Source organism: Dermacentor albipictus, chromosome 10 (genome assembly GCF_038994185.2).
Source record: "Dermacentor albipictus isolate Rhodes 1998 colony chromosome 10, USDA_Dalb.pri_finalv2, whole genome shotgun sequence".
NCBI lineage: Eukaryota > Metazoa > Arthropoda > Arachnida > Ixodida > Ixodidae > Dermacentor > Dermacentor albipictus.
The window spans coordinates 44,833,631-44,859,466 of record NC_091830.1 but is presented as its reverse complement, the minus strand read 5'-3'; the positions used below and the strand labels follow the sequence as shown (position 1 = coordinate 44,859,466).

Below are 25,836 nucleotides of genomic sequence, written 5' to 3'. Positions count from 1 at the left end.
GGAGGAGGGTAACTCGTAACCGTCCATAGCTCTATTAATATGAAACACTTAAATTGAGACGCGAATATTTTACTGTAGCTGTAGCTTATGCGTATACAAAATTAGTCCAAACCGTTTCAGGCCTTAACAAAGTGCTTTTGATTTCCAGATACATATTCAGACAGCCCAATTATCGAAAGGCTTGAAGCGACTTTATTACATGGTAACATCCTTAGAGGCCACTTAGCTTGCAATGCAACAAACAGAGGTGGCCGATAATGTCTCCAGTGTGCCACCTTCCAACAGCCCCCGATAATCACACCAACACTTTGCAGGTCACATAAAAGAACTGTTTTTATATATACATAATTTTTCATGCATCACGACCGAGGCATTACAGAACACCTCTCCAAAGTGAACCCCACGGCAAGCCCAACTTGCTCACTTCTAGACGCACAAAGAAAAGATGATGACATCAAAACTGTGGATATTTGTATGCAAGCACAACAACAAAAAAAGGCAACCATCACAGCTAGTAGTTTGCATGCTTCTTCGAGGCAGCTACGATTACAACAAGCATTGCATAACCGTTCACAAAGCGCTGCAGAAAACTTTAAAAATAGGGTTCCTCTCGGGCTCTTGGCTGTACACAGCGTGCAATGCCTTAAAAGTGCAGAGTGAACAGTACACCAATGAAAATTGCCTAAAGAAAATAGTGGCTGTTTCAGTGACGCCCACCCACAGTGGTTAGAAAAAGAGAATGAAAAAAAAAAAACCATAAATTCTGCTGGCCCGAGTTTCTGGCCAGTGGCAGACACCAGAAAATGTGCAATAACTGCTTCTCAATCACAATAAAATTTCACTTAACTCTTCAAATATTATTGCCTTAACCTTTGACTGTCCAAGGTATCCTAAATGCTATGCTGAGTTTGATACCTGAAGAATGTGATTTGAGCACAGGAAACAACTCAAATTAGTGTTTTTGATAAGCTGGAGCAACTTTTGTTCAGTTCTGGATAGTTCAGCAAGCCAACTGCTAATTACCATACTAAGTAAGGTTCTACGGAAAAAAAAAATGTCACTGTTTTTTGTGCAAATGCGTTCTCAATGGCCTGAGATAAATGAACAAGTTGTTCTAGTTTTCCTGTATGTGGAACTGCAAAAATGAAGCCGGTCGGTGTTTTACACATGGCCACTTAGTAGGAATCATTCCTGACACCAGTTTGCAGATACCCATCTGTGAGCTTAGAAATTGAATTGGCATTATTTTCCCACAACACCTTTCTAATCCAGGCCATAACTGTGTGGAGCGGCAATTTGTTTCACCGACTCATTTCAACGCTGCATGGGGACACATGCACCAAGTTTACGAATTGTCACTGAAACATCCTATACAAAGAATGAACACACACAGATGACTACACAAGAGTTTCCCAGGTCAGTCTCACTGCAGCGACATCACAGTTGTGCGGCAAACATCCACACTTTCCTATTAACACAGATCTAACACAAGTGATAACGTGAAGCAGGGCTCATGCTTTGGCCAGTGTAATTTGACATATGGAGGTATTGCATTCATACAGCTATGCTTTTTGTTCAAACGCAGGCTGCCAGGCTTAACAACAACAACAAAAAAGCCTACTCCTTTCCAGATTGGCCTCAGACTCTGAGAACTTCTCTAAGGTTAGTGCAATCTGCAATTGGCCGTTGCTGTGGAAATTGGCCCTTTATCGTGCCAATTACTGCCATAAATGGGAGGTGCTTGAGCACCTACCAGTGACCACTTCTTTTTTCAGGCAAATGCCCACATAGACACGTATTTAAATAAAAGCATGTAGACACTCAGGTAGACATAGTGGCTTAGCAAACTTATCGTCCACGAGCAAATCCCAGTAACTGTCTCTTACATGCTCCTACACAAGACGAGATTTGCAAGAAATGCCCCAATTTGCGGATAATCTGTCTGGTGCACTTCTACGGAGATTAGCCACGCCACCATAACTGTGTATTCGCCATTTGGGTGAAGGTCCTTAACAGGCTGTAACTCTATCACTGGGGTGTAACTGAAGCTGTCTGTTCAGCGCAATGCCAACTTATGCAGCGCTAGCGGTTACAGACATTTTTTAGAGAGTTTTAGCATGCCGCTAATGCTCTGCTGTTGCTGCTTTGGCCAGCCGCCAGTTCTGCATGTGCAAGACATTCCGCATCACCCATACACCTAGCATGGACTCAGTAGCACACTCAAAGCTGACAGGTGCGTTGGTAACAAAAGCGATATGCTAAAACTCCCTAATAAGTACACACTACTAAGTACAAATTCAGAGATCCTCAAATGATTACATCTCAGTCACAAAGAAATGGATGGCATAGCAGCAAATGATTAGCTAGGTATGGTGCAACCCATATTTAATGGTGCTCCCATCCACTAAAGTGTACGGCCACACCAAGAAAGTAACAAGTTCTTGATTCATAGAAGTTCTTGGCAGTTCTCGGTGCGTTTCTGCGCACCTGTTCCTAGCTATACAAGGGTTTGCACTTTCGATAATGTCGTTTCCCGCGGAGAAACAAAGCACACAAACTGCAGTTCCCCATCAAAGCAACCATCTCCCTGCTAATGTTTTCAACTGCCATTATAACAGCTGATTTCATTTCGATCTAAACAGCCACGAAGTCCCAGCGACAGTCTTTGTACAATGCAATCTGCACATAAATATCCAGGAAACCTAATCTAGGCCTGTGTTCACAAAGCTTCTCTTTTGTTAAGTGCTGCCTGCAAGTGGCAGCCACGTTGTTATCACTTCAGTCACTTTTGTGAACGGCAGGTACCTTTGCACCAACCAATGAGCAAATGCTTTTATGTAGTCTTGTGAGCACAATGCCTAGTCATTATCACAGGCTTGATGTTCATCCTTGAATATATGTGACAAAGCAGAATAACCCTGTCACTAAAACCTAATACAGTTAAACCTTGATTTAATAAAACCCAATTATGCAACATTTTCTATTTAACAAAACACTTTCGATTCCCAGACATATATTTGTAAAGCCTAATTACTGAAAGCAACGTAGTGAAGTCTACGTCTAGCCTGAAAGATCTGGGGGAAAAATAGGGGTAACATGGGTATGCCAGGTTTCAAGTTGGCGATGGATGCGATTGATTTGTTCAGGACATTTGTTTCTCCCACAAAGAACAGAAGACAAGCTAAAAGGGCTCTCTGTCTACAATAAATGCTAGTGCAGGCAAAAATGACCATTTTGGCTCGCAAAGAAATCACATTATCACGAACGTTATAGGCGATTTAGATTTACTGAAGTTCTCAATTTAACAAATTTGCGCAAGGCAGTGGGAAACTTAACACAGCCCTCAATTCAATGCATCGACAAATGGCTGCCATGGAACAGGTGGGGTGGCATTTAACATCTGCAGAATTCTGCCAAGCTGCGCATCACAAAAATGCATCAGAAAGCGTGGAGAACGTCGTTTGCTGAATGCAACTTGCTGCTGAGGGCTGACCTGAACAAGCGGCAACCACATCAACGATGGCTGGTGAACAACAATGACTGGATATTTTCGCTTTAAAACAACAATGAATTAAAAACAACAAGGGCAGGGAAACAAAGAGAAAGAAATAAAACAGCTCGGCTCTTTTAAGTGTGCTAAGTTCATCGTCAACACGTGCAGTGCGCAGTCTTGTCATTGTGCCACTCATCAAGGAATTGTGATGATGGCTGCACGAGACTTTCCAACGCCGATCCACTTGACTGGAATAAAGAAACAAGTGAAACTATCAATTTTCTGGTATTCTGTTCCTTTTGTTTTTTGCTTGCCCCAACACAATGAGCCAGTACAGTGCTAGCTCCGTACTGCCCAGTCACGCGCACAAGTGCTTGTGTGTGTGACTGGTGTGTGACTGGTGTGTGACTGGTGCGTGACTGGTGCGTGACTGGTGCGTGACTGGTGCGTGACTTGTACGTGACTTGTACGTGACTTGTACGTGACTTGTGTGCCCACACAAGCACTTGTGCTTGTGTGGGCTCACTATATATATATTTTATTCATTGCTCGGTTATATACAGGCTGTGTTGCGGAAGAAGCACTGCCATAAACAAAGTAGCAAGACTGAAATGCATTTTTTTAAAGCACACTGACACACATGAACATTAAACCGTGATTGGATTAGACAAATACGCCTGGAGTAAAGGCCGGGCTACATGGAGTGAGAAACTGGCATCAGCATGACAAACTTCGCTTGGCGGTGAATGCCCGACCCTCGGCGGCCAAAAATTTGACACCTGCCCCCGACCTGGCTTGATCAGAAAAACTTCGCCTCGCGAACTTTGCTGCCAAAAGTGGGAAGCATGCCTGGCGTGCTCGCCAGGTATGCCCACTGCGCTGAGAACGACAGGTCAGTGTCCTTGACTACACGTGAAGTAATGGAACACGCTATATATAGTTGTATTATGTTGCCTCTAGTTAAACACAATCTATTAAATGGAAACAAAGACCGATTTCGGCAGGGTTTTGTACTATGCAGCTTGTAGAATTCACTCACGATTTGGCACTAGCAATAGACAAAAGGCTTCTAGATTTTCATAAAGCATTTGACATTGAGGCTTATGACTTACTTATTAGCAAATTAAATGCCTACAAATTAGACAAAAAGGTAATTGCATGGATATCTGAATATCTTTCCCATAGACAACTGTCTGTGGTTCTCAATAGAATTTCATCTGATGTTGCTGCAGTGACCTCTGGAGTACCCCAAGGCTGTCTTGGGGCCTCTCTTACTTTACATACATATCACTAAAGGCATTATGTCGTCTTTCAGGATGTTTGCGGACGACTGCGGAGTGTATAGTGTTTTTGATAGTGATTGTGATTTCTATGCCATTCAGAGTGATTTAGATAAAGTTTCAACTTAGTGTGCGAAATGGGAAATGTAGCTAAACATTTTGAAATGTTTAAACATTACCTTTACAAGCAAACATTCATATAAGGCATAAGAGTACGATAAATAGCGTTACTCCATGCAAGGTTACGGAATGCAAATATTTAGGAGTTTTATTTACCTCGGATTTAAGTTGGAACAGGCATATACAGGAGGTAAAAGGAAGGCTGCACAAAAATTGGGCTTCCTACGTCAAAATTTTGGCCAATACCAAGTAAATTTAAAGAACGGCTGTATTTCACTCACATCGTTCGGTACTTGAGTACATGTGTACCTGCTGCGATCCTCATATACGTGTCAGTTAGTCGATTTACTTGAAAAAATTCAGAATAGGGCAGTTTGATTTGTTCTGGGGCATTACATCAAAAACCTCAGTATCACCGAAAGCAAGCCTGCACTTCATTGGCAGGATCTAAAGGACAGAAGAAAGGGCCTCAGACTCAAATTTTTTCAGTGTTTACCATTCTAAAGCAGGCATTGACAGGAAAAACATATACGATCATATATCTCGCGTAGAAGGGACCGTGACTTGAAACTTCATGAATTTCCTTTTAAGGGTGATACCTTGCATTATTAATTTCTTTATAGGACCATGACGGAGTGGAATGCTCTTCCATCAAGTATTGTAGGTATACAATGCAATGAAAACTTTTACCGCACTTTGTGTGTTGAAATGAGTGACAATTGATGTAGATATGTATGTACCCCTCACTGTAATGCCTTCAAAAACGATACAGGTACTGAAAAAAAAAAGAAGCTCGCTCAGTTACCGATGATGTCAGCAATGGCATCCCTGTTTTTGTGAGAAAACTACACGGTCTATAAGTGAGTGCTTATGCCGGGCATAGCTTTCTGTAATAATGCTTTATGGCATGCGCAAACTAAGTATGATGAATTAAAGAAAAGCAAGAATCGGTAATAAATTAACAGTCCATTATATGTATCTGTTGGATGACAGTTTCCATTGTTTAAGTGGCTCGGCCGTTCATATTGACTCATCTCAGGGTGGAACAATGCAGCTCATATGTGGAAATATGTTCTGCTAAGTTTTGACATTTCATATCAGCAAGGTGCCATTTCCACAATATCCAAAGCTCACAATGATCTGTGGCTATAGATGTTGATGCAAACAAATGCACCACTTTGGCAAATACGACGCGGAAGGCTGCATTCATAGGCTTCTTCAATTTGTGAAGTGTCCTATGATCATATAAAAAGGAATACAAGAAACGACGTGCAAGAGCAGACATCAGTGACAAAACAACCTGCAAGGCAGCCACGTCAACAGACGGAACTCAATGTACCTTTATTGGCTGCGCTATTAGCACAACAGCACACTCAGGCCTGATCACACAGCAGTCAATGAGTGCTAAATAATTTCCAGGAATGACATGCTGCTCTGGAGAAGCCATTAATAAGTAATAGCGATCCAGAAAACGCACAACTTGGGCACACTAAACATGGACAAATCAACTGGCGAAAGCCTCAGCACCCTTCCAAAATATGTTTCCAGCGGGCAGCATAGGAACATGAAAAAGGCAGATTCTCGTCGATGGTTTCGAAGCGCGGAAAGCTTGACGCGTTGCATGATGCCGGTCGCCGGAAGTCAGCTTCACCGCAGTAAAGCGATGTTACGGGGTGAAGCATACGCGATGTATTGCGGTGAGGCATACTAAGACAGACTAGGGGGCAACTGTCACAGGACCCAAGTACGTATTCTTTAATTATACAAGTGTGCACCGGTCGTCTCCTGTCACAGTAAGAGCACCGATACGCCTAACAAGTGCACTGGCAGGCTTTCAGAGCTATTTGGAATGTGTCTGTGGCGATTTGAGCAGTTTGGGCGCAGTAAAACGCATGCATTCATTCTTTTTTTTGGACTGCCCGATTTTTCAGACGTTCTCGCTGTCCCTAGGGAGTCTGAAAAATCCAACGCCAACTGTACGAGACATGCATGGTAGGCGAAACGAGGGCTCCAATTGCTACAAGAACGTCAGAAATATATCTGAATGGCTGCCAGTATGCTTAATGGGCATCTAGTCATTCGTACTGTGACTGGAGACTGTCCGTGCTTGCACACTCCATGCAAGCCTCTTGCTTGCTGACCAGTTGCCGGCCAATTTTGAGATCGAATTAACGGAAGTTCGGATCCATGGAAATGTATAGGCACTGGCCGGGACCTTCGGTAGGGATCGAATTAACTAAACATTCGAATTAACTGGAGTCAAATTAATGGAAGCCTACTGTACTGGATGCCTGTTGTTGCTTTCAGGAACTTTCAGGAAATTAAAACAAAGTAAACATGAATCATCACAATGGGTTTTTACACAAAAAAGTCAAGAACTAATGTCACAGTTGGAGAATAACAAGCCTGCGCAACGTCTGCGTACCACTGTGCCGCTCGATTTCCGCGACCACAGTCGCTTGCAGGCTTGCACAAGAAACAGGAGGCACACACGCACTATACATGCACCAAGCTCTAAGCTTGTGCAATGGCACAATGCCAGCCCACTAAAATGCTTACAGCTTTAATAGAATGCGCAGAAATTGTTTGCAAGTGCATCTACAAATTAAAAAAGAAAAGTTGCTCAGCAAAACTACTTTTATCATTCTGGTGTAAAAAAAGACAAATTTATCGAGTCTGACAACACTATCAGCAAGGCGGCGAATGTGCAGCAGCGTATGCCTCTTTTTCTCTCCATGTAGCCAAGCCAAGGAACAATCAGAGTCATGCCGCGGCGACTATTACTGTGGTGCGACGTTTGCCATGAATGTGCACTCCATGTGGAGCTCCTTAACAGGAGGAGCTGGGAGTGGCATTCATTCTGCAGTTTGGCATATCATGCTAACTTCCAATGCTTGCTCAGTCACTGACAATGTAGAGCAATGCAATCTCATTACGATAACGTCTATGGGTGCTGAAAAACATGACAAGTGCAAATGTCATGGCCACAGTCATTGCACCACTTAACAATACGTGTGGGAAAGCCGCCTTATAGAATGCCGTGTAGTATTCATAAGGAAACAACTCGTAGTGTAGTACCGAATATAATGCGTCCTCTTCAGCATCCGGCTTTTCTTCCACTAGAACTCAATGTACAATGATACCCCGTATCTGCTTCGTAATCTATAACACCTTCTCCCTGTGTCTTGATTTTATGCCTACTATTTTTTCGTTCAGTTACTGGCAGTTTGGTTTTTAGCTTCTCTAGCTTCATGGTTATCCTCGAAATTTAGCGCTCAGTGCTTGTACAATGCAGTGACTGTACACTTTTGAAGGATACCAGTAAGTTGGCATTCTCGACTTGGGCGTGCCTGCTGAATGTGCTCAAAGACAAGTAAATCCACAGACACTGTTCTCATGGCTCCAGATCAGCTGCACCTAGTAACTAACCAACCTAGCAGGAGAACATCATATGCTCAATATATCGGAATGCTTCAGGTGCAATCAGACGATCCCTTGACAGACGCTCTCCACACCTTGCGTGCGCCAAAAAGGACTACTCACACGGAACGCCGAGCAGCTCCTGGACGGTCTCAACGTAGAGGCGGGCATTAGCAGGTAGGTCAGAGTACTTCCGGCACTCGGACGTCGATGTCCGCCAGCCGGGCATGACCATGTAGTCAACTTGCACCTTGGACATCTCGTCGGCACTCGCTGGAAGAAAAGCAGTTGCAAAGCTTGTTGCAGAGGGCTCATACAATTTACTAGACACAGCGGCTCTCAACCATTAATGTGCTGGGGAACTATTGTGCGTTAGTGTAAAAAAAAAGAGTGGTGTCCCCCAAATTTGATCCCATTAACTCAGTCTCAATAAGTACGCAGAATACATTGCACACTCTAGTACAGTGTAGTTCACTTATAACGACACCAAGAAGAATTAAAATTTGATCGTTATAACCGATTGTCGCTACATCTGGACTGCCGTTTAAAAAAATATCTGTCATAATCACATCACCATAGTCATCAGTGAGAACTGTACAAAAATGATATGATACCATAAAACCACTTTGCATGGAAGAAGGAAAAAGCTGTTGCTTTGCGTTTCTGCTGTGCACAACACCACATTAGCTGCTTATCTTGAGGAGGGCATGGGCATCCTGTTGGAAAGAGTTAGCACCAACGTGCTTAGTATACCGAGAGGACCCCTGACATCAAACTTAAACACCCTGTTCTTGAGTCAGCAGTCAGTGCTATCCGTTATGTACATATGGGTTTGCAACCTCACCTGGTGGGTACTTGTACACCTTGCCGTCTATCCGATAGGCGTTGCCAATCTTGATCTCCTCAAAGGTGTCCAGGATGTCGAGCTTGGTCAGGGCCAGCCTGCGGGTAGGGGGAGGCAGCGAGTGAGATGACATATTGTCAAATCTCGCACACCATGAAACAACAGGTCCATACGATTCGCCTGCACTTTTCGAACTGGTTCACTGGGTGCCGCACTTTGCTATTTCCTTCACACGCTCAACATGGATGCATCAGCACATCGGCATTTGTTTCACTCAGTGCAGGCCTCGACCAGGATGAGTTTGCAGCATTTCCTGCACTTGTCAGACAGCAAGTGCAGCATGAGGTGCCGTGGCGGTTTTGCACAAGCTAATAAAGAAAAATTAAATTATGGGGTTTTACGTGCCAAAACCACTTTCTGATTATGAGGCACGTGTAGTGGAGGAATCCGGAAATTTAGACCTCCTGGGGTTCTTTAATGTGCACCTAAATCTAAGTACATCGGTGTTTTCAAATTTCGCCCCCACTGAAATGCAGCTGCCATGGTGGGGATTTGATCCCATGACCTCGTGCTCCGCAGCCCAACACCATAGCCAATGAGCAACCACGGTGGGTCTGCACAAGCAAGAACTGGCACTGAACTGGCAGGAGCTAGTTCCCAAAATGTGGGGTGAATCGAATGGACCTAATGCTTCCAAATTTCAGTAAACTCATACTAAACTCTTTTCAGGCAAATTTTTAGATAGGCTGAGTGCAGGCTGACACTAAGATATGTTAGTGATTAGTGAAAAGGACTACAGTAAACTCTCAGTTGTACGAACGTCGGTTTATCGAATATTTCAGAATAACGAACTTTTTAAAAATCCCCAGCAGTTTTTTTTATAGATTCTATGCAAACATGTTTCACTGAATGAGTCTCAGAACAGTCAATATTTCAGTTTAACGAACTCGCTCAGAGGACCAAGGCTTATTTTTAACGAAGTTTTGTGCCCTGTACTGCAGGCGCAACCGATGCCCACCCTCATCAAACCACCGCTTCAGCGGCAATGTAACGTCGCTGGCGCTACAGCGCCCCTGAGGCAAAGCGGTGCTGCAGAAAACGAACGGCAACGAGGCATGGCCTTCGAGATCGCCCGCACAAAACGAGCAAGCATGTAGTCCCGGAGGCCATGAAAAAAAGCAACATTGCTGGCATTTACAATGCCGCCAGAGCAAAGCGGCCATCTGTCACACCACAAACCACGTGGTGTGCGTTTTTTTTCCCCACCGGCTAGTCGTGGTATGGTCGTCGTCTCTTTCTTTCCAGTCTCGTTGGGTTCCGCGTGTGCACACAAAGGTAGCATTATAACTGATAACTGTTATGAACCTTGCACTTGCTGATATGTACAAATTCCATTTCACACATTTCTAACACTATGGATGCCATGTCTTTTGCTCCATGAATTGCACTTCAAACTTTTGACTCTGTAGCCATGTCTTATGTTGGTCTAGTGAATATTCAGTTTAGTGAAGTTTCACTTAACTATTTCCTTCGGTCCCTTGACGTTCACTCTAGTGAGAGTTCACTGTATTACATTAAGACATTTAATAACTAAACAACAGGATTATTCAATATTAAAATTGAAACTAATTTTTATGTATGCCAAACGTTCGTGTATGTAAAGATTAAATTAATTAACAAGATTAATTAACATGGTCAATATCTTGTGATGTGGGGGTCCTCATATTGCCTTTGCTCTACACAGAGTAGTAAAACCACACAACAGCCAACGACAGAGTTTCTGAATGCCCCATTTTTCGGACATGCCCAATAATTCATATGCCTTCGTGGCACCGCCCCATACTCTATAGAGTCAATGTATAAGGACATCTGAAATTTGGATGTGAAAAACCTTCACTGTCCAACTTTTCTGACTTGTAGCCATGACCACAGGTCCGAAATGGTATTAACCAAAGCCACCACCACCACCATGATTTTGATTATCTCATGGCCTTGAATCGGTGCTCTCACACGCAGATCTGCTGGCAGCCGTAGCTACCCCAGCGGCAACGCTAAGCCTAGCTACTTCGACACCTGCTACCAAGCTTCTTGCTGTTCAGTGCCATGCTTTTTCATTGCAACCATTCGGCGCCGACTCTGCCTTTGTAATCCTTGCCAACGACTTCGAACCTCGGAAAGCACAACGCGTTGCATAATGCCGGTTCCCGAAGCTCAGCTTCAACTCAATACAGCAGTGTTACGTGGCGAAGCACAAGCAAAGTATTGCGGCGAAGCATACTATGAGCGGAAAAAGGGCCACAGTCATGGGACACAGTATGTATTCCTCAATCATACACGTAAGCACCTGCTGTCTCTTATCACAGTATGAGCATTGATACGCTTAAAAAATATATTGGAAAGCCTTTACAGCTATTTTGGATGGGCCTGTGGTGATTTGGTGCCTTAGGGGCCATAAAAGGCAAGCATTCAATTTTTCGGACGTTATTGCGGCCCCTGGGGAGTCTGAAAAATCGGATGTTGACTGCATTTCCCTGGTCGACCTCCCTTTAATGTTATCATTTTCTCTCACAACTAGACAGACAGTCAGATGAACAGACAGACAGCATGAAGAAAGCCTACTTACGCAGTGTATCCATTAATCATGCTGGAGTAACGAAGCAGCACTACGTCAAGCCAGCCGCACCGCCGTTTTCGCTTGGTCGTGACTCCAATTTCCCCACCAATAGTTTGTAGCCGCTCACCGATTTCCTGCAGCATGCAAGGGGAAAAACTGAGTTACTTGGTTGCGCTTACAATCAACCTAGTTTCACTGATCCGGTTTAGGCTTGTGCGAATATAAATGTTTTGGTTGAAAACTAAGTCAAAGCAAAATAATATAGTAGAATAATTCCGAAGCAAATAGCTCAAGAAGCCGAGGGATTTGCACAAAACCTTTGATACAACAGACAAAAATTGACTTGTCTAAAAATACTTCTTTGCAAGGCAAAGAGGAAAAGCATTTCATTTTCTGGAATCAGTTTTTTTTCTGAATCCTGTAATGCCCAAAGTATCATAAATGCTACACTGAGCTTGAGGCCTCAAAATGCGAATTTAAGCAGTGGAAACTTAAAGCAAAGCTAATAGTTGTGTTATGAATATGCTGGAGCAAAGTTTCTGTTGTTAATAGTTTACCAAGCTAATTACTAATTTAATATTTCGTAAAGTAAATGGGTCATAGCTGAAAAAACAAGATGGCAAGGGGGTGCACGGGAGAAATGCGCCGCCGGCCACACCTGAAGGCGGCCACCGTAACGATGCCAAAATCTTCATCTCAGAGGCTGCACGCAGCAACTGTCACGTTTAGACCAGCAGTGCAAAGATGAAATGGTTTCTATGAACGTTTGAGATGGCAAATATATATATTTTTTATTTATGTAACTCAAATGAGCAATCATTGTATCACTGGGAATGTTCTCACGATCATGAAATCAGCCAACAGCTGAAGTGGGCCCAGCTGCTTGCAATGACAGTGCATGAGATTGCGTAAGCGAGAGCAAGCAATATTTCACTGTTTTTGACATGAAATTGCAAATTCCCTGCAGTATGCGGTGCAATAACATTTGGATCGCATGTTCACAGAAGCCCCATTAACAGACGGGCGAAGATTTCCAACCGTGCTCAAAAAGCGTTTGGCAAACATGCCACCTACTCACATTCTTCTGTTCGGTGGGAAAAGGGCCATCGCCGACCCGTGTCGTGTAGGCCTTGACCACTCCGTACACGTGGCCGATGGCTCGTGGTGGAATGCCGAGGCCTGTGCAGACTCCGCCCACAGTGCAGTTTGAAGACGTCACAAATGGGTATGTCCCTGTTAACGAGGCAATAAAAGAGCAGCCACACATAAGATGACAATGCGAGGGCTACCAGCAGAAGGCAAGTAGAATGGGCAGAAGTGCACCGCTATTTATGAAGTGCAAGCATGGCAGAAACTGACACGAAGATGAAGACCGAGGCTTCTCCCACACCAGTAACTCGCAGAGGTTGTGAAACCAAGTTGGTCACAAATGGTCGAAAAGAGACTGTTTTGGGGGAGTAGCTTGCTGCTTGATTTTTCAGCTTTGAAACTATGCTTACTAACTTACTGAACCAGTAGTGGCACAGAATCGGGACGTCTGTACACGCTGGCACTTATTTCACGTGGTGATATTGGTGCGAGCGGACAGGAATGGCACCCATCGCGAGACATTTCGATTCGGCAACAGGCAGATCATGCTTGATGGTGCGAACATCGGCTGCAGTGAGTTGCTCCTTGGTCACCAGTCTCGGTTGGTTGTGCGACCTCTGTCCATCACCAGTGCGAATGCATTGAGTGAAGAAGAGATTTCACAATGCTAGCCTGAGACAGTTCTCGCCTGACCACTGTTGAGATGATTCGAAGTCACTTGCATAATAGATGACAAGTTCTAAATGTAAGAGAATTAGGGAGACCTGTTGGTCAAATGCGGGGGGAGGCAGGGGCTGCTACCATGAAAATAGCACAAGTAAAAAAAAAAAAGGCCATGGCACCATTCATTAACCTACCCAATTACTTTTACCAAAAATTTATCATGGGTGATTGCAAGAGTCAAGAAAAAAAGGTGGTCTATCAGCATTGCAGAATGGCTGCTAAGAAAAGGGGAGCACAGTCTAGAAAGGCATGTTATTAGGCGGTGTGATGCAATTAGGAAATTTGCAGGAATAGGATGACATAAGACAGGAGTAGTTGCAGATCACTGGGAGGTCCTTGTCCTGTAGTGGACATATATAGGCTGCTGCTGCTGATGTTGAGGATGAACCTTTTCAAGTGCGCTGTCGCCATAAATTGCGATGCCAAATAATTGTGATTGGCATAAATAATGCATTGGCTAAACAAAAATCTATGCCATAAAATGGTCATCAGGATCGTTGCCAACGCCTCTGTACACGGAAAGACACTGCGGAGTGTAGAGTGTAAGCATGACCTCAAGAGACTCTCAATGCACTGCACATCGGCATTGCACAGTTGCAAATTCTTAGAGGCTATGTGTTATGCCAACTATCTACAATGCATTCGGCGAGGGCCACAATTTATTTGTTGATGGCCGCATGGTGTCTCTTATCTATCTGGCTGAAATGACAGTGTTAGAGTCACACAATGGCTCCATAATAGCAGGTCAGCTTTGTTCAGGTACACCAACTACGTTTATTTTTTTGCCCCACAATGTATAGGGCAACACCAATAAGTGGTCCTTGCTCACGAGAATGCGAGAGCCAAATTTCAAGTAGATATATGTTTTTTATCTGTTAAACCGTAAAAAAAACCCATAAAAATTCGTACACTGTAGAGCTACTTCAGGAGGCTTGGCAGGTACGTCTAATATCTAGTGATGCCTTCACTTAAATGCTAAGTTGCCTGCCACATGGGGATATTTAATGCTGCTAGACGAAGAGTGTGTTTGCAATTGAAGGAGCTTGGGAACTCATTTGAATGTGCTTCGGAACCTAATACATACTATCCACCAAAAAGAACCTAAAACACACACACACACACTCACCTGCATGTCTGACTGTCAGACTCAAACAGGGAATACTGGGTCTTTCTATATATAAGCTGCAAAATACAATGACACGAACATGCAGTGGCAATGGGGTCGCTTTACAAGCAGGAAAGAAAAGCATGTCCCCAAGATTTGCGACAACAGACAGTTGTGTGCCACATATTTTGTCCCACAGGGAATGACAAATGCTTCGTGGAAACACAATACAGTCGAATGTTTTATAATAAAGTGCTCGGAACCTCCAAAATCCTTCGTTGTGAAGGTCACACAGCGTACCATGGCACTCAGCAGGCTAAGAATGCTGAACAAAATACCGTAAAAACCAGACTATAGGTCAGACCGGAATATAGGTCGATCCTCCAAGTAACGAATTCTAAAAATGAAAAAAATATTTTTCAGTGGCAAAAGTACCGAAAGACATGACACCCTTACCTATAAACAAATGCGACTCAGTGGGTTGCACAATGGTGACAGTATTTCTTTAAATGCTGCTCGCATGTGCACCTGACCAAGTTTTTAGCGGTATCGCGCGACCATTGACCCGCGTGCTTGTCAACACCGTATTAACGGCGCTGAGCAGTGAAACAAACGAGATACGCGCATGTGTACACATGCCCTTACTTTCGCTATTTCGCCGCTCTGTGCCGTGATGATAAGGTGCTGACAAACATGCGGGTCGACGGTCGCGCGATACTGTTAAAAATTCGTCGGGTGTACAGTACACAGAAGGGCACGAAGTCCGCAAGCGCTACTCCGAATCAGAGCAACACATTTGAACAGAGTCGGATGACGATTGCTTCTCGCTGTCCAGTCCATAGGTACGTTAGATCTCTACCGCTTTCAAACGAATGCATTTGACAACAGGCAGTGATCTTACACGCAGCTCTCGGACGGACTCCGCAACCTTGCCTTCCAGTTCTGCAGTCCGCCGCGATCCGGCCACGAAATGACGTTTTCTTTTGGTTGCTGCAAGTTGTAATACGTTGCTTTTGCCTCCGCCACTACCGAATGCTATTTTCGGATACTCCAAGTTCGCACTGTGCCGCCAGGTTGCCGTGGGCTTCCGCGTACTCAATCGCCTTTTTCTTGAAGGTGACGGTGAATTGATGCTGGCTTCTGCTCATTTTGAAACAAAATGAAAATGCAGCCTTTAATTAATATACCTTTGCGACAGTGGAAACGCAAAATGCCGGTGCCACAATGTCGCCATGCCATGGATGGATGGATGGATGGAAGGTAGGAGCGTCCCCTTTGAAACGGGGCGATGGCAGTTGCCACCATGCTCAGATTTTTATTTTGCCTTTTATTTTCATCTGTGTTGTGTGTAATTGAATTTCTCGATTTTCTTTAAATACGTCTTCCTACCCTTTTAACCTTATGTCACCTCTCTGCTTTTGAGCCACCAATCCTCCAATCGCCTTTTGCTAATTTCCACCGCACATTTATTTACATGACTATCATTATCTCTGAACCCTAGGGCCTCAAGAAGGGTGACTGTGGCCGCATCGACATCGGGATTGATACCATCACATTATAGTATGAGGTGTTCCATTGTTTCTACATATTTACCACACACAGTACATGTGTCTTCTTCTTCTTTAAATTTCTTTTTATAGCTCCGCGTTCTAAGACATCCTGATCTAGCTTCATAGAGTAGGGCACTGCCTCTTGAGTCCATAAAATAAAGAACCAGCGCCGCGCTGCTGACGATGGCGATGGCGAAGGCGGCTGTTTACTTTATCCGCCCATTGTTGCAAGACTTCCGTAGTTTTTCCGCCAATGTCCGGTATTTAAGTCGAGGGTCGACTTTTCGCGATGGTTTTTTGAAAAGACGTTCGACCTATATTCCGGTTTTTACGGTAAAACGTTTATTTAAAAAGAATTCAAGAGAGGCTTTGTGAAGTAAGCTGCTAACTTTTTCGTCCACACTGACAGAATGTGCGACTACAGCCAACTTTATTGTACCAAGGTTCACAACATGTTTCACAGCAAAATGCAGAAGCTGCACAGCAGGCTGCCACAAAGTTACATCATAAGGCGAAATTTACACTGCTGTGAAGTCCCACCTCAAGGTGACATTCACACATAACCCACACCGCGCCTTTACTGCTAAATTTTCCGAATTCTTGGCGCGGGTTATATGCGCAACAATATGATACTGCCTCACCTTCCAAGGTGAGGCAGTATCACCCTTCCAAGGGTTATTAAGTTATCAGTAGCATAAATGTTCACTGCTGCCACCATATTGAAATAGTAAATATATCAGCCTCACATAGGCTGGGGAATGTCTTCAAGACTAAACATTTTAGGGAAAAACCTCATCTTATATTTGAATAAAGATGATAAGCCCTCATCTTACGAAATGTATCACACACAAATTTGCCTTTGTTATGAAATGAGAAAATATTCTGTATACAATTTCACATTTAAAAGTCTTCTTTTTGTTCAAACACTTCAAATATATATAAAACTTAGCAAGGTATTCAATCACCCTTAGTTAACTGAAAGGTGCTCGTGTATTTTCATGAGCACACGCAGGGCAATGAGCCACGGTGACACCACCTGTCTGACACCACATCTCTTACTGTGGTAGCAATTATATAGACACTCCAAGCACATTTTCACCATTGCCGTGACATTCCATATAAAGCCCAAGGGTGCTAACATAGTCACTGCGTGCTCTACGCTTCACGTGCGAGCGAAGGTGTGTAAGGGGAGCCGACGATTGCGATTCAATCTCACTCGCGTGAGAGAGACGAAACTGGTCAGGAAGCGCGCCATCTCCAATCATGTGCGAGGCACCCAACGTTCCGAGACACTGGGGAGAGGGGAGAAAGAGGAGGGTTCTACTCCGGCTGCAAATGCGCATGTGACGGCTGTGCGCAGTCGCTCGGCCGGATCTTGAGAGTGATTTGTGTTGGCGGCAGAGTCTAGGCCATCGGCGACTCGCAGCTTTGTGCGTGCTGTGTGTTCTCGGCGCCCACTTTGTGTTGAAGTGATGGGCAGCACGAAGATCACTTCGCTCGCTGCGGCTGCCGCATTTCCTCACGCCAGCGTTTTGACCGCAAGTTTCCGCGGTCATCGAGTAAGATGCTCCTGTTTGCTTTTGTGTGTCTGACACCATGCTTGTTAATTTAGTTGGTGTGCCTATGTTTACAAGTTTATACTGCCGATAAAACTACTATCTTTACTTCGGATGGCTGTCCACTAATTAGCTATTGCAACCGATGCTTTGCCTTATGGGCGAAACTGCGACTTTTTCAGCACTGAAACAGAGCGTGTCGACATGCACAAACACTGCGCTTCTAGAAGTTTTGGTCTGCTGCTGCTCACCAAAGTCAATGTCTAGGAGGCAGGCGTTGGCACCTTCGACAAGGACGTTCTTGCCTTGGGACAAGGCGTCGTGCAGGTATGACACAGTGTCGATGACGAACGGCCGCAGTTTCGTTGCCAGATCCTGCGTTAAAAGATGGCAGCAAAGCACACCGTATATGTGATGTAAGAGTGGCGTCGGAGTTGAGCATAGCGATGAGAAGGAACAGAGAAGACATGGAAAGCAAATGGTGCAGAAACGAAGCAGACTGAACGACTGCCGTATTACGGCTAACGTTTCATTCACGGCAAGGGCACATATACAGTCAATGATTGACTTTACGGACACCTTCACGGCACCTCCATGTGCCCCAAAGAGTGAATGTATAAGAATGTCTGAAATTTCGGACGCAAAAAACTTTCGCCGCCCAATCTTCCGGACATTTTGAAGTTACTGCAGCGGAGGTATTCTGTAGGATTCCGCCTAGTGGACTGTCCATTTCGGCCGTTCCTGATTGGCTAGGGCTGCTCGTCTCCTTCTTGCTCATACAGTTACATCCAATCAGCAGCGGCTGAAATGGACAGTCCACTAGCTGGACTCTTACAGAATACCCTGCCAGATCTGTAACTGCATTAATCGTAGCCATCATCGCCACCATCTTGATTATTTTGCCTCCTCGAACTGGTGCTCTTACACGTAGATCTGCTGGCAGCTGTAGCCACCACTGCAGCAATTCTAGGCACAGCTTGACTTATTTTACGACTTGTTTCTTGCTGTCACGGCAGAGAGCAAACTGCACGAGTGAATCCAGATCGAAACGAGCAGACCAGGGCAGACTGGTTGCTGCCATGTTGATGTGCAATTGCTGTCTCCAGAAGATGTCATCGTGTGGACTTCCGGGCATAAAGTGATATTTTGTGACTGGCCAAAAACCGGCGACGCGAGAGATCGTCCTCCACAATGGCAAAACCTTTTGCTCATCGCTGTCGCTCGAAAATCACATGCATGCGGTTGTGCCTTTAAGCAGTGAAGCATATGCAAAGCATACCGAAAGTGAGAAGGGGCAAGTTTCATGTGACAAGGTATGTATTCCTTAACTGTACACGTGTGCACCCACCATCTCCTATTGCAGTGCGAGTGCCGACACGCCTAATAAGTGGTCTTCAGGCCTTCAGAACTATTTTAGATGTGCCTGTGGCGATTTGAGCCCTTGAGGACAGTAAAAGACACTTTTGTTTTTTGTTTGGACATTTTGTTTTTTCGGGCTGCTCTATTTTTCTGATGTTTTCGCAGCCCCTAGGGAGTCCGAAAAATCGGACATTGACTGTAGCACATTGCTTCTCAATGACTGTCTCATCAAGAAAGAAAGAAGGAAAACATCCCCTCTGCAGATGTATGTGCATTCAAGACTCTTGCATCTAAGATAGGGAAGCTATACAAGGGAGTTCTTTCACCTTTCAGGGGTATTGGGGGTCTGCTTTGCCACTGCTTGAAATCTACCCCAGACTTTGCATACACTATATCTAGTGCAATTCATTTGCTCCACCCTAGACTTTTCATATGCTTCACTATATAATTTTTCCTAATAATAAAGAAAGAAAGAATAATAATATTGCACAAGCATACTCTTAAGATACAAACCCTTTGTACAGGACCACATTGCATACGCCAAAACTGCCCAAACAAATGACAAAAAATATTGCTTCCGAGTTATTCCTCATGTTTCTTCACAATACCACTCAAGCAGGAACTTCTAGTATGCTGAAGTTTTATTTGTCATTTCCAATAGAGACGTTCAAAATGTAGATACGGGGCACCATACACTTCATTGTCATCTTCTGGCGCTGAGACAGAGTTGCCTGTGCTCATTGAATGCCAGTGGTCTGCGAGTTCCGTGGCGCAAGTTTTGCACTACCTCGAGAGATGGTGCTACGCTGCGTGGCGTCTCCTTCAGGCGATCTTCTACTAGCAGGGCAGTGCGCTCTATCATGCCGCATTCAGCTGGATTTCTTTTTAGCTAGGCAGCGTCCATATGGACCAGCGCACAGTATGGCACGGTGCGGCATGGTGGAGTGTGCCGCTGCGAACGTGCACTACACCCATTTCGAGATTGTGGCTAGTATCATCTCCAACCGATCTGCTTTGCCGGTTGCTATATCATGCTTACGTCTACTCTCGATTACGGGAGAGCCCAAATTCATTTTGTTGGACATCTGATACTGACCCCACTGCCACTGCATGAAAACCATTGCGGAATTCCCCTTAACTTTATTTCTGGGGCTTTATGTGACCAAACCAGTATAAACTTATGAGGAACGCCATAGGAGGGGCGACTATGCATTGATTCTGATCCACGGGTGTTCGTAAATGCACACCCAATGCATGGTACACAGGTGTTTGTAGCATTTTGCCCATATCGTAATGCGGCCACCTCAACTGGGATTCGTTCCCGTGCTCTTGGGCTTCGCAGTGCAACGCCGAAGGCATTAACAACAAACCGGCAGGTAGAACCCATCTGATCAGCTTCGCTGTAGGAATACGGGATTTGGGCTAAAGTGACTATTAGTGCCATCAAAGCTTCATAGAAGAGGTGGACATGAAAGTTCGTGCGATACATAATGAACACAATTTCACTAATTAATCTTTCAAATGATGACTGTAGAAAGCAAGTTGCATAGACCTTTCCAACGAAAGCTCCCAGCATGTCGTCGTAAATTGTTCAGGACTCCTGCAATTATTGTACGTGACCATAAGATCAACCATACAAGTTTAAATTACTCTTCTCAGCCTCATTCTTCATACATTCTTTTTTTGCTACTGGCTATTTCATTTGTTGTTAACTGATGCCAGAGATGGCATAACAACTGTTTGGAGCAGCACAAAATTTACTAATAGGACACTCGGCATAAGTGCACACACCTTGTATTTGATGAGTTCCGCGTCGAGATCAACCTTGAGGGCAGGAAATAGCCGCTGGTACGTGGACACCAGACTCTGGAACCTAAGAAAAGTGGCAACCAGAAGACAGACACTATTACCTTCACAATTAGGAGCCATGACAAACAGCCACAACAATCTGTAGCAACCAATCGATAAGACAATTGAAATTAGGAAGCATTCAGCGTATATAAGTTGTTTCTACAAAATAAATTTCGTATCCCAGCTCTGCGCAATTCCTTTTAATGGGAAAGAACTCCAAGGACGCTACATGATGCATTAGAAGAGGTTTAAAGTGTGTGTATAATATAGCTTAAGAAACAGCAGGGACCATGATGGCAACAGCAGCGCTGATAATGGCACTTTGTGGTGGCTTGTTCGACCACAATCTATCACGAAATGTTTTGTTGCAAGACTGCTCTTGTGAAAAGAAAAGCACTGTTATGTACACAACAATGTTGCCCGCAACGCTTGTACACCTGTAGCTAAGTAGCACATAGTTCTTCGTTGAAAAAATAGTTGTTCGCACTCTGTTTGAACCCAACTCAACAATGATGCCACTAGCATTGCTGCTTAGAGTGTGTCTCCATTACTCAGGGATGCCGCAAATGGTAACACATGTATAAGTAAACTCAAGTTGTTAAATTATTCTGTATGATGCCAATTTAGTCTTCCAAGATAGCCCTGCTTTAAGTTTACTGCCAATAAATCTTGACAATAAAGACAAATATATTCTCTGCCCATTAACATACCACACACAGCATTGTACACAACATGCTATGCTGGAGAACTTACATAGAACACATACACAATGAATAAAACTGATTGTTCGATCTCCATTTATTCCCCAATAAACATGGCACTCCTGATTTCCCATTTATGGTTTTTCCTGCGTTGATACCAGCTGTTCGCATGGGTTGTCTCGCCTTTATTGCTGGTGTGTTGTATGTGTACAATTTTGAACCGCATGAAAAATTGCTGCCACGTACGAGTTTCCGTTACTGCTTGAAAACAGTTACGAGAGCGACAAACTAGGCTGACTAGGCTTCACTGACTACTTAGACATAGGAGCAGAAGTGCTGACATCGCAGGTTAATGTGGAGGACGAAGTTGCCGACAGTGTGCCGGTAGGCGATGGCAGGGACAACAATGAGCACACTCGTGTGCCCGCTTTTAGAGACTGTTATTGAGTCCCCGAATGTCGTCTGCAGCATTATTGAGCGTAGTAGTGGTGATTGTGAGAAATGCTGCGTGTGATTAGAGAGCTAAAGATCATGACCCTTAGTGTAGTGAACTACCGTACCAAGCAATCCCACATTGACGATTACTTCAGGTAGTCCTGCTACATGGTAAATGAAGGTAACATGCACGTGTTGCAGTCTTGCCCCTCTTTTTGTGGGGTTTTACTTCTGTTCCGGTAACTCAGAAATCTGCTTATTTTTACATTTTTTTTCCAGACCAGCGGGCTTTGCATTTGAACATGAATATAGCAAATTACTGAATAAAATATAGTGAATATAAAATTTCGTTGGTCATACTTTATTTCAAAGGAGTCCTATTATAATGAAATTTAAAATGCAGGATCTGACACGGCATCGGTTTTAGTGAAGCAAATTTTCGTTTGCATGTGCCTAAATGTATGTTCTGGTAGCAAAAACGTCGCATACAGTTGCTGACTGACTTTTCGGATGCCCTATTTTTTTTTGACCAAAATGATTATTCTGACTTCCCTGAAACTCTACCACCTGCTCCTGGGCATCAACGTATAATGGCAGTTAACCAACATTTCAGACACTGCATCGTGTTTTCAGAATGTGATGTCGCAAACATGGTGGCCATGAACGATGTTGCCATTTGTCGCATGGCACAAAACTGCAACTTTGGTTGCCAACTCCCGATGAAGCTGTTGGTGACAAGCCATCACAGGAAGCGTGATGTCAATGCGTTCGCACTCAAAGGCCATATCGGTGACTGAACACGAGATCAGGTGCACAAGCTAGACTGCCAGTCGTACGAGCAGAGTACGGACCCATGTACTGCTTTCAGTGTCCAAAAATATTGCCAGCAGGCGAGTGCATTTTCCCCGGCGGTTTGGCTTAATTGGACTGCAGTTGCAAGCTAATGTGCTGATCCTACATGATAATACAGAGTGTGCTGTTGCATATTTGCAGTGGTGAAGAGCGTGTATATAATACGGGTGTCACATGGGGCACTTTCGATAGTGATCAATCCTTATCAGGATCGAGTTTTTTTATTGCGACTGGCTCCATTGCGCGAGTTGTGGTCGAGAAATTTGATTTGAGTCAATCAACGTCGAGAAATCTGATCCCAGTTGAGTTCAATTGAGACCAGAAGTGCCTGTGTGATGCTGGTAAATTTGTTGCTGTTCCTGTGTCTCAGATCGACATGCCAAGATGCCGACGGGCCATCAAAATCTGCAGGAGATCCATTGCTCGCTTGTCAGAGGGCCCCACTTGCATTTGTTTTGCACAAACCTTATCTTTTTGCCTTTGTAGATATCTGCGTGTAGGCGTATAACGAATATCTGATATAAGTGAGGTACTTTCGTGTTTAATGCGACTGTCATAAAAGGATATGACTGTTTACATATAAATAAAGATAAAAGAGCATGTGAAAGAGACAAAGTGTACTACCCATAATGAGCTGCACAAAAGAAGCAAGACAATACAATTGCAACGTAAATGCCTGCTGACGCAACTGCAGCAGAATGGCCAAGATTCATTGTTGCCGTCATGCAATGTCATTAACTGCTCGTTAACACTTATCACTATAGTGCAATAGCATGACATGGACTTGGACAACTCCCTTTGCCATGAAAACAACTGAAGCATGCCAAGAGCCCACAAATTTGCAATGCAGCTGTAATTGCAATCTAGTCTCACGTGCGCCTCCCACATTTCTGCCGAAGCAATCGCCAGCAAGCACGGGTTCTACAATTACCAAGCTAATTTGCCCCCAAGCTCCATTAACGCGGTGACACTGTGTTCCGAGGTTTGCACAATTCCCCATCATACACATAAAAATAAACTGCGTCTAGGGACAACCACTGCTCTCGGGCATCCGGTATATCAACACGAAATGAGGCCTGCAGCAACGTCTCGCCAAGCTGGTGGCGACACATGCTAGATAACAAGCGTGCACTCCGTAACAACCGAAGGCAAGATAAAGAGTGTGGTCTCGTTGTGAAATGCTTGTGACACTCCCCGGCTTGACTACAGACGCAGACGCGTCGGTCTTATCGTCTCGCGTGCACACCTGCGTAAAGGAGATGATAACAATGCACGTGTGTGTGCGCGCATGTCCTCGACACAACCTTGTTAGAGGGAAGCACCGGTGTATGCAGTGGCTTGGACAAGCATAACGTTTTTGTTTGGCTACAATTGTAGGGGTCCAAAAGGTAGAGAACAATGAGCTACTCCACCACCAAAGGGATAAAAATTTAGCCCAGTAATGTCAATAGTTTGGCAGGTTACCCTGTATATCTTTGGAGACATGACAACAGGGGAGCAAACAACAGAACATGGAACATGGTGTGACATGTTTGGCTACTTCTGTTGCCAACAACTTAGATGCTAATATTGAACTTATGTTAGTGAATGAATGGACATAAACCACTAAGCTAAAAATGAAATAAGGCAGTCAATGGCAGATCTTTTCTATCTTCCATTCTCTGCTCACGTCCAGCTTTTGCACTGTAACTGAAATCCAATGGCACGCTCGTCCTTGTGTTTCTTCTATTCTTCGTCCCTGTTTGTTTGTGCACAATAAGTTTTAAGAGGCACGCTAACTATACAAACCTGTTAATGCTATTGAATACCTAGATTTTGATTCGGAACCACCCTTAAACACTAGCACTTCAATAAATTACGTTTAATGAATGATTAATTTTTAGGGACTATTTCTTTTAAAAAGAAGTCACTATGGCTCATTTTTTGATGTGACATACCCTAATATATGGTTAGAACAGAGAAATATGTTGGCAAATGTTGTGGGAAATTTAATTTAATAAAAGCAATGATGACAAAATGTCAACTACCATTGCACATTGTGAGGAGGGCATGTCATCAGCCAAAAAGTGACAATCACTCATGACGAGTTGGGGTTGTCATGATCTTTTCATGCAAGTTGGACACGAAGGGACTGTGGAACTTTACCCTATATGAAGTGTGGTGTAACGAAGGCCACTGAAGCTAGGGGAAACTTAAGCACACGAGTTTGAGCAGTACAGCTTATTAGAAAAGTCAGCTTAACAGAGTGCTTATGAATGGCAGCCCCCTTTAAATAGTGCGATAACAAAGAATGTCACGACGTTCTGGTCATGCCAAACACACCGCCTACAGAGTGAATGCAGAAATAAGAAAAGACGCATCGAGCTTGCAGAACTGGGAACCCACTGGACTCACCTCTGTTCGAACACAGCAAAGTCGCCAACCAGATCTGCCATCCTCAGCCCTGTCCTTGAAGCCTGAAAATTCACATCATGCATCAAGTAAGCAGCTTAAGAAGGTAAATTGGCTTTGGACATAACTAAATTGTCGTTCATCCCAGTGTAATTTCCTTTTCTCAAAGAATATGAAGGTTTCAAATTGAATCTTAATCTGAAATTCATTGAGTGCCTCCCCCCCGCCAACAAACAAACAAGCAAAGGGGAGTTTACTTAACCTATGCTGTCCTTGGCCTCAATGTGTGCTGGCTTTGAATCGTTTTGTGTAGAAGTAATGCTTGCTACCAATGAGCACAACCACATATTTGATCACCGACGCTGGCTTACTCAGTTTAAAAGAAATATATATGTACAGTGGTTTCCTGTTTAACGGAACTTGAAGAGGATCCAAAAATTGTTCCTTTTATCA

The 25,836-nt window shown here is 44.1% G+C and overlaps 1 protein-coding gene across 1 annotated transcript in view; it reads right to left on the bottom strand.

Annotated features, from left to right (window-relative positions):
* Positions 1-315: 315 nt before the first annotated feature.
* Positions 316-25,836, bottom strand: part of Adss (adenylosuccinate synthetase) — a 50,567-nt gene continuing 25,046 nt past the window's right edge. Inside the window, exons 6-13 of the mRNA XM_070527735.1 lie at positions 25,387-25,448; positions 20,945-21,026; positions 18,046-18,169; positions 12,850-13,004; positions 11,781-11,905; positions 9,158-9,255; positions 8,437-8,586; positions 316-3,741 (exon numbers count right to left, since the gene is read on the bottom strand). Of these exons, the coding sequence (XP_070383836.1) occupies positions 3,689-3,741; positions 8,437-8,586; positions 9,158-9,255; positions 11,781-11,905; positions 12,850-13,004; positions 18,046-18,169; positions 20,945-21,026; positions 25,387-25,448 (849 nt within the window). The 3' untranslated portion in view covers positions 316-3,688. The remainder of the gene's footprint in view (positions 3,742-8,436; positions 8,587-9,157; positions 9,256-11,780; positions 11,906-12,849; positions 13,005-18,045; positions 18,170-20,944; positions 21,027-25,386; positions 25,449-25,836) is intronic.